This window comes from Dendropsophus ebraccatus, chromosome 9 (assembly GCF_027789765.1).
Source record: "Dendropsophus ebraccatus isolate aDenEbr1 chromosome 9, aDenEbr1.pat, whole genome shotgun sequence".
In the NCBI taxonomy this organism is placed as follows: Eukaryota; Metazoa; Chordata; class Amphibia; order Anura; family Hylidae; genus Dendropsophus; species Dendropsophus ebraccatus.
Window position 1 is genome coordinate 107126760 of NC_091462.1, and position 15723 is coordinate 107142482.

At 45.1% G+C, this 15723-nt stretch overlaps 1 protein-coding gene across 6 annotated transcripts in view; it reads left to right on the forward strand.

Moving 5' to 3' along the window:
* The first annotated feature begins 6 nt into the window (after nt 1-6).
* TOM1L2 (target of myb1 like 2 membrane trafficking protein) overlaps nt 7-15723 on the forward strand; it is a 32054-nt gene continuing 16337 nt past the window's right edge. For 4 of the 6 annotated variants that reach the window (XM_069984242.1, XM_069984237.1, XM_069984238.1 and 1 more), the window contains exons 1-5: nt 323-427; nt 11526-11610; nt 12147-12225; nt 13259-13408; nt 15046-15180. In XM_069984242.1, coding sequence (XP_069840343.1) covers nt 376-427; nt 11526-11610; nt 12147-12225; nt 13259-13408; nt 15046-15180 — 501 coding nt within the window. In that variant the 5' untranslated portion in view covers nt 323-375. Of the gene's footprint in view, nt 116-322; nt 428-10451; nt 10515-11525; nt 11611-12146; nt 12226-13258; nt 13409-15045; nt 15181-15723 lie in introns of those variants that run through there. The other 2 variants (XM_069984239.1, XM_069984240.1) reach the window with 2 other exon arrangements.

Consider the following 15723-nt stretch of genomic DNA (forward strand, 5'->3'; position numbering starts at 1 on the left):
AAGGACGTCAGGGAAAGGAGGGCATTGATCGTGACCAAGCAATGTCATGGACCATTAGCCAATCAGCATCACTGGGCGGGGTTTACTCCTGTCATCTACACGGGGGTGGGATAAGGTAATATTTAGGGCAGTTCATGCTTATTTATAATTGGATGAAACATGTGTAAATCAAAAAGCAGACATATGCATTGTCCATTAGGATTTTAGGGATGCGCTTTTAGACGAGGGATGGGTGGGTCGTTTGTTTGATAGACAGTAGAATGGACCAATGAGAATACAGTAGCAGTAAATTCATCCAATTGTCATAGAGAGTAGGCGGGACATCGGCTTGTCTGTGTGAACCATTGCAAAGGCCGGCTGTTTGTTGTCATCAAGATGGAGTTTCTACTGGGGAACCCGTACAGCACCCCGGTGGGGCAGTGTATCGGTAAGCGGCCCCGGGATCGGGATCTGCTCCTTTTATTTTCTACTATAGTGCCCTGTAATGTCATATATATATGTCACCTCTGTGCTGCTGTATACACATCATATATCCCCTATATACTGCTGTATACACCCCATATATCCCCTATATACTGCTGTATACACCCCATATATCCACTATACATCCCCTATATACCGCTGTATACACATCATATATCCCCTATATACTGCTGTATACACCCCATATATCCACTATACATCCCCTATATACCGCTGTATACACATCATATATCCCCTATATACTGCTGTATACACCCCATATATCCCCTATATACTGCTGTATACACCCCATATATCCCCTATATACTGCTGTATACACCCCATATATCCCCTATATACTGCTGTATACACCCCATATATCCCCTATATACTGCTGTATACACCCCATATATCCCCTATATACTGCTGTATACACCCCATATATCCCCTATATACTGCTGTATACACCCCATATATCCCCTATATACTGCTGTATACACCCATATATCCCCTATATACTGCTGTATACACCCCATATATCCCCTATATACTGCTGTATACACCCCATATATCCCCTATATACTGCTGTATACACCCCATATATCCCCTATATACTGCTGTATACACATCATATATCCCCTATATACTGCTGTATACACCCCATATATCCCCTATATACTGCTGTATACACCCCATATATCCCCTATATACTGCTGTATACACCCCATATATCCCCTATATACTGCTGTATACACCCCATATATCCCCTATATACTGCTGTATACACCCCATATATCCCCTATATACTGCTGTATACACCCCATATATCCCCTATATACTGCTGTATACACCCCATATATCCCCTATATACTGCTGTATACACCCCATATATCCCCTATATACTGCTGTATACACCCCATATATCCCCTATATACTGCTGTATACACATCATATATCCCCTATATACTGCTGTATACACCCCATATATCCCCTATATACTGCTGTATACACCCCATATATCCCCTATATACTGCTGTATACACCCCATATATCCCCTATATACTGCTGTATACACCCCATATATCCCCTATATACTGCTGTATACACCCCATATATCCCCTATATACTGCTGTATACACATCATATATCCCCTATATACTGCTGTATACACCCCATATATCCTCTGTACATCCCCTATATACTGCTGTATACACCCCATATATCCTCTGTACATCCCCTATATACTGCTGTATACACCCCATATATACTGCTGTATACACCCCATATATCCCCTATATACTGCTGTATACACCCCATATATCCCCTATATACTGCTGTATACACCCCATATATCCTCTGTACATCCCCTATATACTGCTGTATACACCCCATATATCCTCTGTACATCCCCTATATACTGCTGTATACACCCCATATATCCCCTATATACTGCTGTATACACCCCATATATCCCCTATATACTGCTGTATACACCCCATATATCCTCTGTACATCCCCTATATACTGCTGTATACACCCCATATATACTGCTGTATACACCCCATATATCCCCTATATACTGCTGTATACACCCCATATATCCCCTATATACTGCTGTATACACCCCATATATCCTTTGTACATCCCCTATATACAGCTGTATACACCCCATATATACTGCTGTATACACCCCATATATCCCCTATATACTGCTGTATACACCCTATATATACTGCTGTATACACATCATATATCCCCTATATACTGCTGTATACACCCCATATATCCACTATACATCCCCTATATACTGCTGTATACACCTCATATATCCACTATACATGCCCTATATACTGCTGTATACACCCCATATATCCACTATATACTGCTGTATACACCCCATATATACTGCTGTATACACCCCCTATATACAGCTGTATACACCCCATATATCCCCTATATACTGCTGTATACACATCATATATCCCCTATATACTGCTGTATACACCCCATATATCCTCTGTACATCCCCTATATACAGCTGTATACACCCCATATATCCCCTATATACTGCTGTATACACCCCATATATCCCATATATACTGCTGTATACACCCCATATATCCCCTATATACTGCTGTATACACATCATATATCCCCTATATACTGCTGTATACACTCCATATATCCTCTGTACATCCCCTATATACTGCTGTATACACATCATATATCCCCTATATATCCCCTATATACTGCTGTATACACCCCATATATCCCCTATACACCCCCTATATACTGCTGTATACACCCCATATACATCCCCTATATACTGCTGCATACACCCCATATATCACTATACATCCCCTTCATACTTCTGTATACACCCCATATATCCCCTATATACTACTGTATACACCCCATATATATCCACTGTACATCCCCTGTATACTGCTGTATACATCCCATATATATCCACTATACATCCCCTATATACTGCTGTATACACCCCATATATCCACTATACATCCCCTATATACAGCTGTATACACCCCATGTATCCCCTATATACTTCTGTATACACCCCATATATCCACTGTACATCCCCTATATACTGCTGTATACACCCCATATATCCACTATACATCCCCTATATACTGCTGTATACACCCCATATATCCTCTATATTTTCCCTCTATACTGCTGTATACACCCCATATATCCAGTATACATGCCCTATATACTGCTGTATACACCCTGTGCATTCACTATGCATCTCCTATATACTGCTGTATACAGTGTTTTGTTGTTGGTCCTCTATGGATATCGTGTTGTTTTTTTTGTTGGTCCTCTATAGATATTGTGTTGGTTTTTTGTTGGTCCTCTATAGGTATCCAGTTGGTTTTTTGTTGGTCCTCTATAGGTATCATGTTGTTTTGTTGTTGGTCCTCTATGGATATCGTGTTGTTTTTTTGTTGGTCCTTTCTAGTTATCATGTTGGTTTTTTGTTGGTCCTCTACAGTTTTCATGTTGGTTTTTTGTTGGTCCTCTACAGTTTTCATGTTGGTTTTTGTTGGTCCTCTATAGGTATCGTGTTGGTTTTTTGTTGGTCCTCTATAGCTATCGTGTTGTTTTGTTGTTGGTCCTCTATGGATATCGTGTTGGTTTTTTGTTGGTCCTCTATAGATATTGTGTTGGTTTTTTGTTGGTCCTCTATAGATACTGTGTTGTTTTTTTGTTGGTCCTCTAAAGGTATCCAGTTGTTTTTTTGTTGGTCCTCTACAGTTAACATTAGGGATGGTCCGAACGCTCGGCAGCAGATACCCGCTGTCTGCCCGCTCCGTGGAGCGGGCGGATCCAGCGGGAGTAACGCCTGGAAAACTGGGATACAGCCTATGGCTATGGCTGTATCCTAGTTTTCCAGGCGGTCCTCCCGCTGGATCCGCCCGCTCCACAGAGCGGGCAGACAGCGGGAATCATTACCGAGGGTGCGGGTTCGTACGAGCCTGAACCGAACTCTGTTCGGACCATCCCTAGTTAACGTTTTGTTTTTTTTTTGTTTGTCCTCTATAGATATCGTGTTGGTTTTTTGTTGGTCCTCTATAGATATTGTGTTGTTTTTTTGTTGGTCCTCTATAGTTATCGTGTTGATTTTTTGTTGGTCCTCTACCGGTTTCATGTTGATTTTTTGTTGGTCCTTTATAGGTACCGTGTTGGTTTTTTGTTGGTGCTGCTTTGGTCAGCAGTTTATGTCCATGTCTGGATATCTCAACCCCTTTGTCATTGTGAAGCATCCTTGTTGTACCCTCAGTTGTCTGTACCTTTTGTCTGTGCGGCTGTTGTGAGACCACAACTCCCAGCTATGTTTGGCTATAGGTTTAGGGGTCACCTGTAACAGTACTAACAATTATCAGGTGAGATGTCAGGTTCTGGGTGCGACTGACACCATTGCACAATGTATTTGACTCCTCCCTGAGATCCTTTTCATTTCTTCTTGGTCTACCTGTAGAGGTCACAACATTTGTTGGTTCAGTGCTGGTGCTGCATTTGTTTTGTAATGGTGCTGTGTTGGCTCTGCATGAGGATTGTGTTGGTGCTGTATTGGCATGTTTATGTGTTGGATTTGTGTTACAGTATGTTGGTGCTGTATTGCCATTGTTATGCTATTTGGATAGTGTTTAGGATTTGTGCTTGCACTATATCAGTACTGTGCTGGTTTTTTATTGGTGCTAGCTAGCTAGTTGTTAGTATGGTGTTCATTCTCTCTGGTAATTGTTAGTTTTGTATTAGTACTGTATGTAGACTAGGTTGGTGATGTGTTACTGTTCTGTGGGTACGATTTGATTTTGGATTTTGTGTTTACACTTTATGGGTATTGTGTTGTTTGTTTTTTATTGGCGCTGGATATTTTCAGGATATTCTGACATGTTGGGACAAAACCCTTCCTGGACAGCCAGTGTACTATACAGGACAGGCTGCAATAATGGCTGATACTTGATGGACCTACATGCATGAGTTGGCTCCAAATAGTTTAGGCGTTTAGCTGCTTATAGAGGTCAGGCTGCAATTATGGCTGATAACAGAGAATAATAGTTAGCAAGTGCTGTATATACCCAGCAAGGTCAGGACATCTAATGTAACTTTAAATGCTTATAGAGGACAGGCACTGATAATCACTGATAAAGTTGGCTCTCTATAGGTATCTTGTTGGCTCTCTATAGCTATTGTGTTGGTTTTTTGTTGGTCCTCTATAGGTATCGTGTTGTTTTGTTGTTGGTCCTCTATGGATATTGTGTTGTTTTTTTTGTTGGTCCTCTGTAGATATTGTGTTGTTTTTTTGTTGGTCCTCTGTAGATATTGTGTTGGTTTTTTTGTTGGTCCTCTATAGGTATCCAGTTGGTTTTTTGTTGGTCCTCTCTAGTTATCATGTTTTTTGTTGATCCTCTATAGCAGTGATTTTCAACTTTTTTGAGCCGCGGCACACTTTTTATACTTAAAAAATCCCGGGGCACACCACCAACCAAAATGGCACAAAATGACACTAAAACAGTACATATTATATATATAGTTAATAATATAGATTCTAAATGTATTTATACTCACTCAGTGTGACACCTGGGCCTGTTTTCTTCCTCCCCCCCCCCCCCCCCGTGCTTCTCTCCACCATACTTCTCCCCCTGCTTCTCTCCTGTGCTTCTCTCCCCCATGCTTCTCTCCTGTGCTTCTCTCCACCATACTTCTCCCCCTGCTTCTCTCCTGTGCTTCTCTCCACCATACTTCTCCCCCTGCTTCTCTCCTGTGCTTCTCTCCCCCATGCTTCTCTCCTGTGCTTCTCTCCCCCCTGCTTCTCTCCTGTGCTTCTCTCCTGTGCTTCTCTTCACCATACTTCTCCCCCCTGCTTCTCTCCTGTGCTTCTCTCCCCCATGCTTCTCTCCTGTGCTTCTCTTCACCATACTTCTCCCCCCTGCTTCTCTCCTGTGCTTCTCTCCCCCATGCTTCTCTCCTGTGCTTCTCTCCACCAAACTTCTCTCCCCCCTTCCTCCTCACCTCCTCCAAGATGGTCGCCGCTGCTGTCCGCCTCACCTACTGGCCGCCCGTAGGGCCCGGACATGCTCCTCCAATCAGCGGAGACCGGGAGTGTGGTGCGCTGCGGTGGGCCGTAGCGCACACGTTGATTGGATGCGTGCATCACGGCCCGCCGCAGCGCACCACGCAACCGTCCACATTATAATCTGCCACTGATCGCTGCGCATTGCCGGGGAACAAAACACAGGGGCACCATAGTTTGGGGAACTTTCCCCGCGGCACCCTCGACCATGTGTCGCGGCACACTGGTTGAAAATCACTGCTCTATAGGTATCGTGTTGGTTTTTGTTGGTCCTCTATAAATATTGTGTTGGTTTTTTGTTGGTCCTCTCTAGATATCGTGTTGTTTTGTTGTTAATCCTCTATGGATATCGTGTTGGTTTTTTGTTCATCCTCTATAGATATTGTGTTGGTTTTTTGTTGGCCCTCTGTATGTATCCAGTTGGTTTTTGGTTGTTCCTCTACAGTTAACATGTTATTTTTGTTACATCGTGTTGTTTTTTTTGTTGGTCCTCTATAGTTATCGTGTTGGTTTTTTGTTGGTCCTCAATAGTTTTCATGTTGGTTTTTGTTGGTCCTCTACAGTTTACGTGTTGGTTTTTAGTTGGTCCTCTACAGTTAGCATGTTATTTTTGTTGCATCGTGTTCGTTTTTTGTTGGTCTTCTATAGATATTGTGTTGTTTTTTTGTTGGTCCTCTATAGTTATCGGGTTGGTTTTTTGTTGGTCCTCTATAGTTATCGTGTAGGTTTTTTGTTGGTCCTCTATAGTTATCGTGTTGGTTTTTTGTTGGTCTTCTATAGATATTGTGTTGTTTTTTTGTTGGTCCTCTATAGTTATCGGGTTGGTTTTTTGTTGGTCCTCTATAGTTATCGTGTAGGTTTTTTGTTGGTCCTCTATAGTTATCGTGTTCGTTTTTTGTTGGTCTTCTATAGATATTGTGTTGTTTTTTTGTTGGTCCTCTATAGTTATCGGGTTGGTTTTTTGTTGGTCCTCTATAGTTATCGTGTAGGTTTTTTGTTGGTCCTCTATAGTTATCGTGTTCGTTTTTTGTTGGTCCTCTACAGGTTCTGGGTGCAGCTGACACCATTGCACAATGTATTTGACTCCTCCCTAAGATCCTCTTCATTTCTTCTTGGTCTACCTGTAGAGGTCACAACATTATACGCAGATAATTTTCAGATGGACCTCCCTTTTAAATTTTCCACTGCGGGTCACATCACATATTTAAAGGGACTACAACTCCTATTAGGAGAATTGCAGTTTTGCCACCACAGCTGTAGAGCGTCACAGTCCCTTCTGTTTTATTGGGGGGGACTAACGAACCCCAGTGATAGGCTTGTTTAGGTCATGTGTCCTGATAGAAAGTGAACTAGGATTGTCATTCTGGACTCCAGGAAAGTTGTGTTCAGCTTTTTTCTCAGTTCCCTCTGTTGCATCCATGGTTGTGATCGCTGAATGGCAGGAGTAGGGGACTTATATGGGTATAGAAAGGCAGATCTGCCTTTCAGGTGTCTGGGAAAGCTGGGTACCTCACCATAAATGGTGCTATATTATAACACCATGCACCCCCCTGAGTGATCACACGAGCGGAGCTGCCATGTGATGTATAACCCGTCTGATGAGAGTCTGCACAGTGTCGCTCTGCACCTCCTCCGCCTCCTCAGCTCTGCAGTACTCTCGCTCAGTCACAGACTGTCCACTGCAGGGGTTGTCACCCGGCTTTCCTATTCAGAAGCCTTAAAAGCTGGTGACCACCCAGAAACGCTTCTAGGGGTCTGACAATCAGCTTAGTTATTAATAAGCCGGTGTTACCGTTCAGGAGTCCAGGAAAGCTGAGTGATAATCTGTGTCGTTTTTAATCTATTTAAAGGGGAAATGCTCTATATCCTGACTCCTGTGTAATTGGGTGAGTTATAGTCTCTGTATACAAAGCTCTGGGTCCATTGGTGATGAACAGATCACTCAGCTTTCCAGGACTCCTGCACAGCAGATCAACCTCTGCTTCTGTATAGCTTAGCCTTACCATTCAGGAGCCAGGAAAGCCGGCAACAGCCATATCGATGGTCACTCTGATCGCCAAATAAGCTTAATGAGTATACATTTATAGTCCAGCCTTACCTTTCAGGAGGTTGGAAAAGTTAGGTGCCTATATGTCTATCTCTGTATAGTGATGACCTGTTAAGGGGCAGTTAAAGGGGTACTCTTTTCCATTCAAATCAATTGGTTTCAGAAAGTTATATAGATTTGTAATTTACTTCTATTTAAAAATCTATAGTCTTCCAGTACTTATCAGCTGTTGTATGTCCTGCAGGAAGTGGTGTATTCTCTCCCGCCTGGCTCAGTGCTCTCTGCTGCCACCTCTGTCCATGTCAGGAACTGTCCAGAGCAGGAGAGGTTTTTTATGGGAATTTACTACTGCTCTGGACAGTTCCTGACATGGACAGAGGTGGCAGCAGAGAGCGCTGTGTCAGACTGGAAAGAATACACCACTTCCTGCAGGACATACAGCAGCTGATAAGTACTGGAAGACAAAGAATGTTGCAACGAAAGCCAGTCTGGGACTTTACATCAGCCGTCTCAAAAGGGAGGGGGGAGGAGGGGGAGACAGAGAGAAAGGCTCAAACACAGATTATTGCGTCTTCAGCAGAAAACAGCAGCTCAGAACTGGGGGAAGGAGACTGAATAGATAATAGCAAGTATGGAAGGGATTATTAGTCTCACCATGGGCAGCTACATATCAAAAGGTATGTTTGAGTGGAATACCCCTTTAATTTTGCAGCAGTAGGTTTGGGAGATGTTTTACTGCATATCTTGTTGGAGTTATAGTGAGGGTCATTTAGATGGTCATCCAGCTTTCCCAGTGCCCTGAATGGCAAGGCTTCTTTATTTTGCAGCAGTGGGATCGGGGGATGTTTTACTGCATAATGAGATGCGTCAGTGGGGAATATAATGGGGGTCATGTTGGTGGTCACTCAGCTTTCCTAGAATCCTGAATGGCAGAGCTTCTTATTTTGCAGCAGTGGGCTTGGGGGATGTTTTACTGCATAATGAGATGCGTCAGTGGGGAATATAATGGGGGTCATGTTGGTGGTCACTCAGCTTTCCTAGAATCCTGAATGGCGAGGCTTCTTTATTTTGCAGCAGTGGGATCAGGGGATGTTTTACTGCATAATGAGATGCGTCAGTGGGGAATATAATGGGGGTCATGTTGGTGGTCACTCAGCTTTCCTAGAATCCTGAATGGCAGAGCTTCTTATTTTGCAGCAGTGGGATCAGGGGATGTTTTACTGCATAATGAGATGCGTCAGTGGGGAATATAATGGGGGTCATGTTGGTGGTCACTCAGCTTTCCTAGAATCCTGAATGGCAGAGCTTCTTATTTTGCAGCTGTAGGATGTTTTACTGCATGACTAGAGACCACCCTAGTGGGGGCTGATTTTGGTTGTATCTATTCCAGGGAAAGCTGGGTGACAGCGGGTGATGTTAGGGCTGGGGATGGGGGGGGTCCTGTGCTGCATGGGGGTGGAGCGATACTTGGCAGGCAATGCACTGATTGTGCCGTATCCTCCAGCAGATGTGTGCTGCAGTGCGAGGCTCTCCTGCCGTATACCACCCATGCAGCACTCACTCTGCACTCAGCACCCGCTCAGCTCAGCACACTCCAGGGGTTAACCGGCCGTCGTGCGGGGGATTGCATGAAGAGCGGAGCGCCACCCCGGGGCAGCCATGATAACTATGTACTGGGTGATGTCCACCCTGCGCCTGGCCTGGAGATATATAGTGACTGCAGAGCTGCGAGCCATGGAGTGGAGGCCACCGGAGCTGATGGGTGCGTTATTGGGGGGACCCTGCAAGGTTAGGGTACTACTGTGTAACCTACCGCCCTCCAGCGGCTGCAAAACTACAACTCCCAGCATGCCCTGACAGCCGAAGGCTGTCAGGGCATGCTGGGAGTTGTAGTTTTGCAACTGCTGCAGAGCCATAGGTTGGAGATCACTACCTATAGTTCTAAAGGGCATGCTGGGAGTTGTAGTTTTGCAACTGCTGCAGAACCATAGGTCGGAGATCACCACCTATAAAGCTTATGTGTTCAGAGGGGCATGCTGTGAGTTGTAGTTTTGCTGTAGGTTGAAGATCAATGGGGGAGATTTATGAAACATGGTGTAAAGTGAAACTGGCTCAGTTGCCCCTAGCAACCAATCAGATTCCATCTTTCATTCCTCACAGACTCTTTGGAAAATGAAAGGTGGAATCTGATTGGTTGCTAGGGGAAACTGAGCCAGTCTCACTTTACACCATGTTTGATAAATCTCCCCCATTGAATGTCTGTAAAGACTAAGAAGCGCTGCAGCAGCATGACCCCCCCCCCCCATATGACCACACGTGACCCCTACTCATCTCATGTATAGCTGTCTGACATCACATCCCTTAAAGGGGAGCTCCATCATTCCTCAAACATAGATGGTGGTGGTAGGGTTTAAGTGTCTGAACATGGAGAATGCTCCTGGTTGGGCATCCTCTGCTTGCTGTCAGTGAATTGACCTCCTCTTGTTTGTACCCTGGTCCTGTCCACACAGCTGGGGTTTGTTACAGTGTGTCAGTGCAGACAGTAGACCTCCTGCCCTCCAGCTTGATGTGTTCATATCGTTCCTGTTCACTGGCAGCAAGCAGAGATCTGGGAGAGGGTGGAGGATTGACGTGTGTAGCTATATGCAGTGTGGATGTTGGGCTGTGTAATAGGCAGATTGGTCGTTCAGGGTTGTAGGTGAGCTGGGTGACCTGGCCTCAGACTCACAGCTGGGGTCATGGCCTATGACCTCTGCTGCCCCTGTCTGGTGTGACACAAGGCATCCTCTTCTGTCAGGGTTCTGGGAAAGCTGGGGTAATATGGTTTAAAGGGGTACTCCAGTAAAAATATTTTTCTGGTTACAGAAAGTTATTAAGATTTGTAATTTACTTCTATTTAGAAATCTCCAGTCTTTAGTACTTATCAGCTGCTGTATGTCCTGCAGGAAGTGGCATATTGTTCCCAGTCTGACACAGGGCTCTCTGCTGCCACCTCTGTCCATGTCAAGAACTGTCCAGAGCAGGAGAGGTTTTCTATGGGGATTTGCTGCTGCTCTGGTCAGTTCCTGACATGGACAAAGGTGGCAGCAGAGAGCACTGTGTCAGACTGGAGAGAATACACCGCTTCCTGCAGGACATACAGCAGCTGATAAGTACTGGAAGACTGAAAATTTTTAATAGAAGTAAATTACAAATCTCTGGCACTTTTTTTTACCGGTTGATTTGAAATATAGTTTTTTGTTTTTTTCGTGAACAACCCCTTTAAGGACTCACAGAAAGCTGGATAATGATCCCTAATGGGGGCCATATTGACTGTCACCACCCAGCTTTCCCTGAGACAGATAAAACTGGTAGGATTGCAAATATATATATACGCAAACGCATTTACATGTCTTTCCTTCTGTTTCTTGGCAGAAAAAGCTACAGATGGCTCCCTGCAGAGCGAGGACTGGACGCTGAACATGGAGATCTGTGACATCATCAACGAGACGGAGGAGGGGTAAGTGGCCGCATGAACGGTTCTGTCACATTACCCAGGCTATAAATACCCGGCCTGCCAACCTGTGTGCTGACGTCACCCGGTGGGGCATTCTGGTTAGTCAGCAATGCTGAGCCCGCATCTCACCTGACCGGTAGTCAGTGATGCAGCAGAGCTGAGTTTTTCATTGAACTGGTTCTGCAATGACAAACTCAGCTCTGCTACATACAAGTTCTCATGGATGGGAATCAGTGGTTTCAGGACCGCACACATGGGGCTATCCAGGGCTGGATAAACATAACTGGTTCCTTCTAAAAACAGCGCCACACCTGTCCTCAGGTTGTGAGTGGTATTGCACCTCCATTTCAGTAAACTGAATGGAGCAGAGTTGTAATACCACACACAACCTGAGGACAGGGTGGCGCTATTTTACAAGAAATCAGCTATGTCTTTCTAATTCTGAATACCCCATTTACCACCAGTGATGGTTGCCTTGGGGGGGACTTGGGTGCCCAAATAACATGGATCCTCTCTCGTTCTTGTTTTCCTATTGCCAGGCCAAAAGATGCGATCCGCGCCTTGAAGAAGAGGCTGAACGGCAACAAAAACTACCGGGAGGTGATGCTGGCGCTGACGGTACGGACTGCGGTGTGATCTAAAGTTTGTTTTTCCCATCTGTTTTTTCATCCGTTTTTTTTTTAAAAAAAGGATGAAAAAAAAACGTAGTGTGAACACGGCCATAGGAGTACAATCCCCCCAGACCTTGTGAGCTAGCTTTATAAAACCTACTAAATTAATGCTGAGTCTTACGGCAGCTAAAACGCTGATACATCACTGCATGTCCGAGCAGTCGGGCCCCTGGGAAGCTCCATGCACCTGGGGCGGCTACTTTTAGCTCTATGTATGCAGCATGTTTCCTCCCCCACCTCTTTCCCCTTCCATGTCCTTCCCTTTGTCCTGTGTAAGTAATGGTGCGTTTACACAGGCAGATTTATCTGACAGATTTTTGAAGCCAAAGCCAGGCACAGACCATAAACAGGGAATGGGTCATAAAGGAAAAAATGAGATTTCTTCTCTTTTCAAATCCATTCCTGGCTTTGGCTTCCAAAATCTGTCAGATAAACGCACCATTACATATCTATATAACTTTGTGACACCAGTTGATTTGAAAGAAAAAATTTCCCTGGAGTACCCCTTTAGTTTTAGGGTAAATTCACAAGGATGGTTCCGCAGTGGATTTTACGCTGCAAATTTGAAGCGAAATTCACTGTGGATCCCATGCCGATTACTTGTAATGAGGATACATACTCACAGCATCCCACTGGGTGTATGTACGTGAAAGCGCCATTAACCCCCCGCCGTAAAATCCGCTGCGGATCAATTTGTCCTTAAACAGGATTGAGGGACAAGTATGAGATCGCAGGGGGTCCAACATCTGGGCCCCCCCACCGGGGATCTTTAGATCGGTGCTGCACGTTGGTGCATGACCCACCACTCCATTCATTCTCTATGGAGCCGCTGGAGAAAAACCCAAGTTCAGCACTTGACTATCTCCAGTGTCTCCATAGAGAATGAATGTGGATAGAAGTTAAGCAATATTTGATTAGAATACCCCTTTAAGGCTGGATGCAATTGTAACAACCCTTCAGCTCTGGCTGTTTATTTTCAGGTGTTGGAGACGTGCGTGAAGAATTGCGGCCACCGCTTCCACGTGCTGGTGACGCACCGCGACTTCATAGATGGGGTGCTGGTGAAAATCATCTCTCCTAAGAACAACCCCCCGACCATTGTGCAGGATAAGGTCCTGGCCCTGATCCAGGTGAGTGGGCTGCGTACAGCGGTGGTCTCGCCCACCCCCACCTGCTGGCAGTCGCCAGGGTGTAATGTTTCTGTGGGCAGATCAGGTGTCTGGTGTGATGCAGATCACTGGGTTACTGTGTCACAGGGAGCTGTCATACAGCTCAGACAGTCAGCAAGGTAAGCTGCTCCCTACATATCCCCCCTATTCCCTGCCGGCCGGACCCAGACCACGGACCCCCCCCCCCCTAAATTCTTTAGGATGGTCTTTACAAACCTATCCCTCTATTGCATAATTTTTTGTCTGTCTGTCTGTCTGTCAGGGCATGCTGGGAGTTGTAGTTGTGCAACAGAACTCCAACCATCTAGGTGCTGCAGTTGCCATTGACTCTAATTAATTTGTGTGGATGCAGTAAGTGTTTCCCTGCAGCGCGCCCACAGGGGAAGTCAAGCATTACACACTGTCCATTCTTATGAATAGCCTGTGTGTAATGCAGGACAGGACGGGTCCTTCAGAGAGAGAGACACTCTTTTTAGGTTCTTTCCAGCTTGGTCAAGAGATGAGGATCCTGAACACACAACCCCGTCTATTAACTCACTAACAGGGTGTAGAGGCAACAGACACTTCACTAACTGGGTGTAGAGGCAACAGACACTTCACTAACAGGACGTAAAGGCAACAGACACTTCACTAACAGGGTGTAGAGGCAACAGACGCTTCACTAACAGGGTGTAGAGGCAACAGACACTTCACTAACTGGGTGTAGAGGCAACAGACACTTCACTAACAGGATGTAGAGGCAACAGACACTTCACTAACAGGATGTAGAGGCAACAGACACTTCACTAACAGGATGTAGAGGCAACAGACACTTCACTAACAGGATGTAGAGGCAACAGACACTTCACTAACAGGATGTAGAGGCAACAGACACTTCACTAACAGGATGTAGAGACAACAGACACTTCACTAACAGGGTGTAGAGGCAACAGACACTTCACTAACAGGATGTAAAGGCAACAGACACTTCACTAACGGTGTAGAGGCAACAGACACTTCACTAACAGGATGTAGAGACAACAGACGCTTTACTAACAGGATGTAGAGACAACAGACGCTTCACTAACAGGATGTAGAGGCAACAGACGCTTCACTAACAGGATGTAGAGACAACAGACGCTTCACTAACAGGATGTAGAAGCAACAGACACTTCACTAACAGGATGTAGAAGCAACAGACACTTCACTAACAGGATGTAGAGGCAACAGACACTTCACTAACAGGATGTAGAGGCAACAGACACTTCACTAACAGGATGTAGAGACAACAGACGCTTTACTAACAGGATGTAGAGGCAACAGACGCTTCACTAACAGGATGTAGAGGCAACAGACGCTTCACTAACAGGATGTAGAGACAACAGACGCTTCACTAACAGGATGTAGAAGCAACAGACACTTCACTAACAGGATGTAAAGGCAACAGACACTTCACTAACAGGATGTAAAGGCAACAGACACTTCACTAACAGGGTGTATGAAAAGGGGTTTCCTAAACTGGACAGTCCCTTTAAGGGGGGTTTATATTGATATTCCATATACATTGCTGGATAGATGATTCCTTCTGCGTCTTACTCATTTGTATTCCTCTCTTCCAGGCTTGGGCCGATGCATTTCGGAGCAGCCCTGACCTCACCGGAGTTGTGCATATATATGAAGAGCTGAAGAGGAAAGGGATTGAGTTTCCTATGGCCGATCTTGACGCTCTGTCGCCTATACACACACCGCAGAGGGTAGGACTCTCTTCTAGGCTATCACAGTAGTACAGGGCTTAGAGGGAACAGATCCCCTAACCTCGAAGGTATCCATCCTGGGGGGTCAGGGGCCCTTTAAGAGGAGGCCTCCCGCTGTTTGGTGCCTGCAGCGTCCTCATGGCCGCCTTCTCACAGCTGATTTCCTTGCTGCCGTTGAATACAGGATCAACCTTTTCAGATCAATAATTCATGGCTGCAGGGGATCAGGGACGAAGACTCCGCTCGGCGTCTTAATGTGCGCTCTACATTATTAAAGGCAGGGAATGTGGGGAGCGGAGGTTTTGGTTGCAATATGAGGACCACAATACTGACTGAAATATACGTAGTGTGAACCCAGCCTTAGGCTGCGTTCACACTACATATATTTCAGTCAGTATATGTATATTTCAGTCAGTATATTTGTCAGTATTGCAACCAAAACCAGGAGTGGATTAAAAACACAGAAAGGCTCTGTTCACACAATGTTGAAATTGAGTGGATGGCCGCCATATAATGGCAAATATTTGCTGTTATTTTAGAACA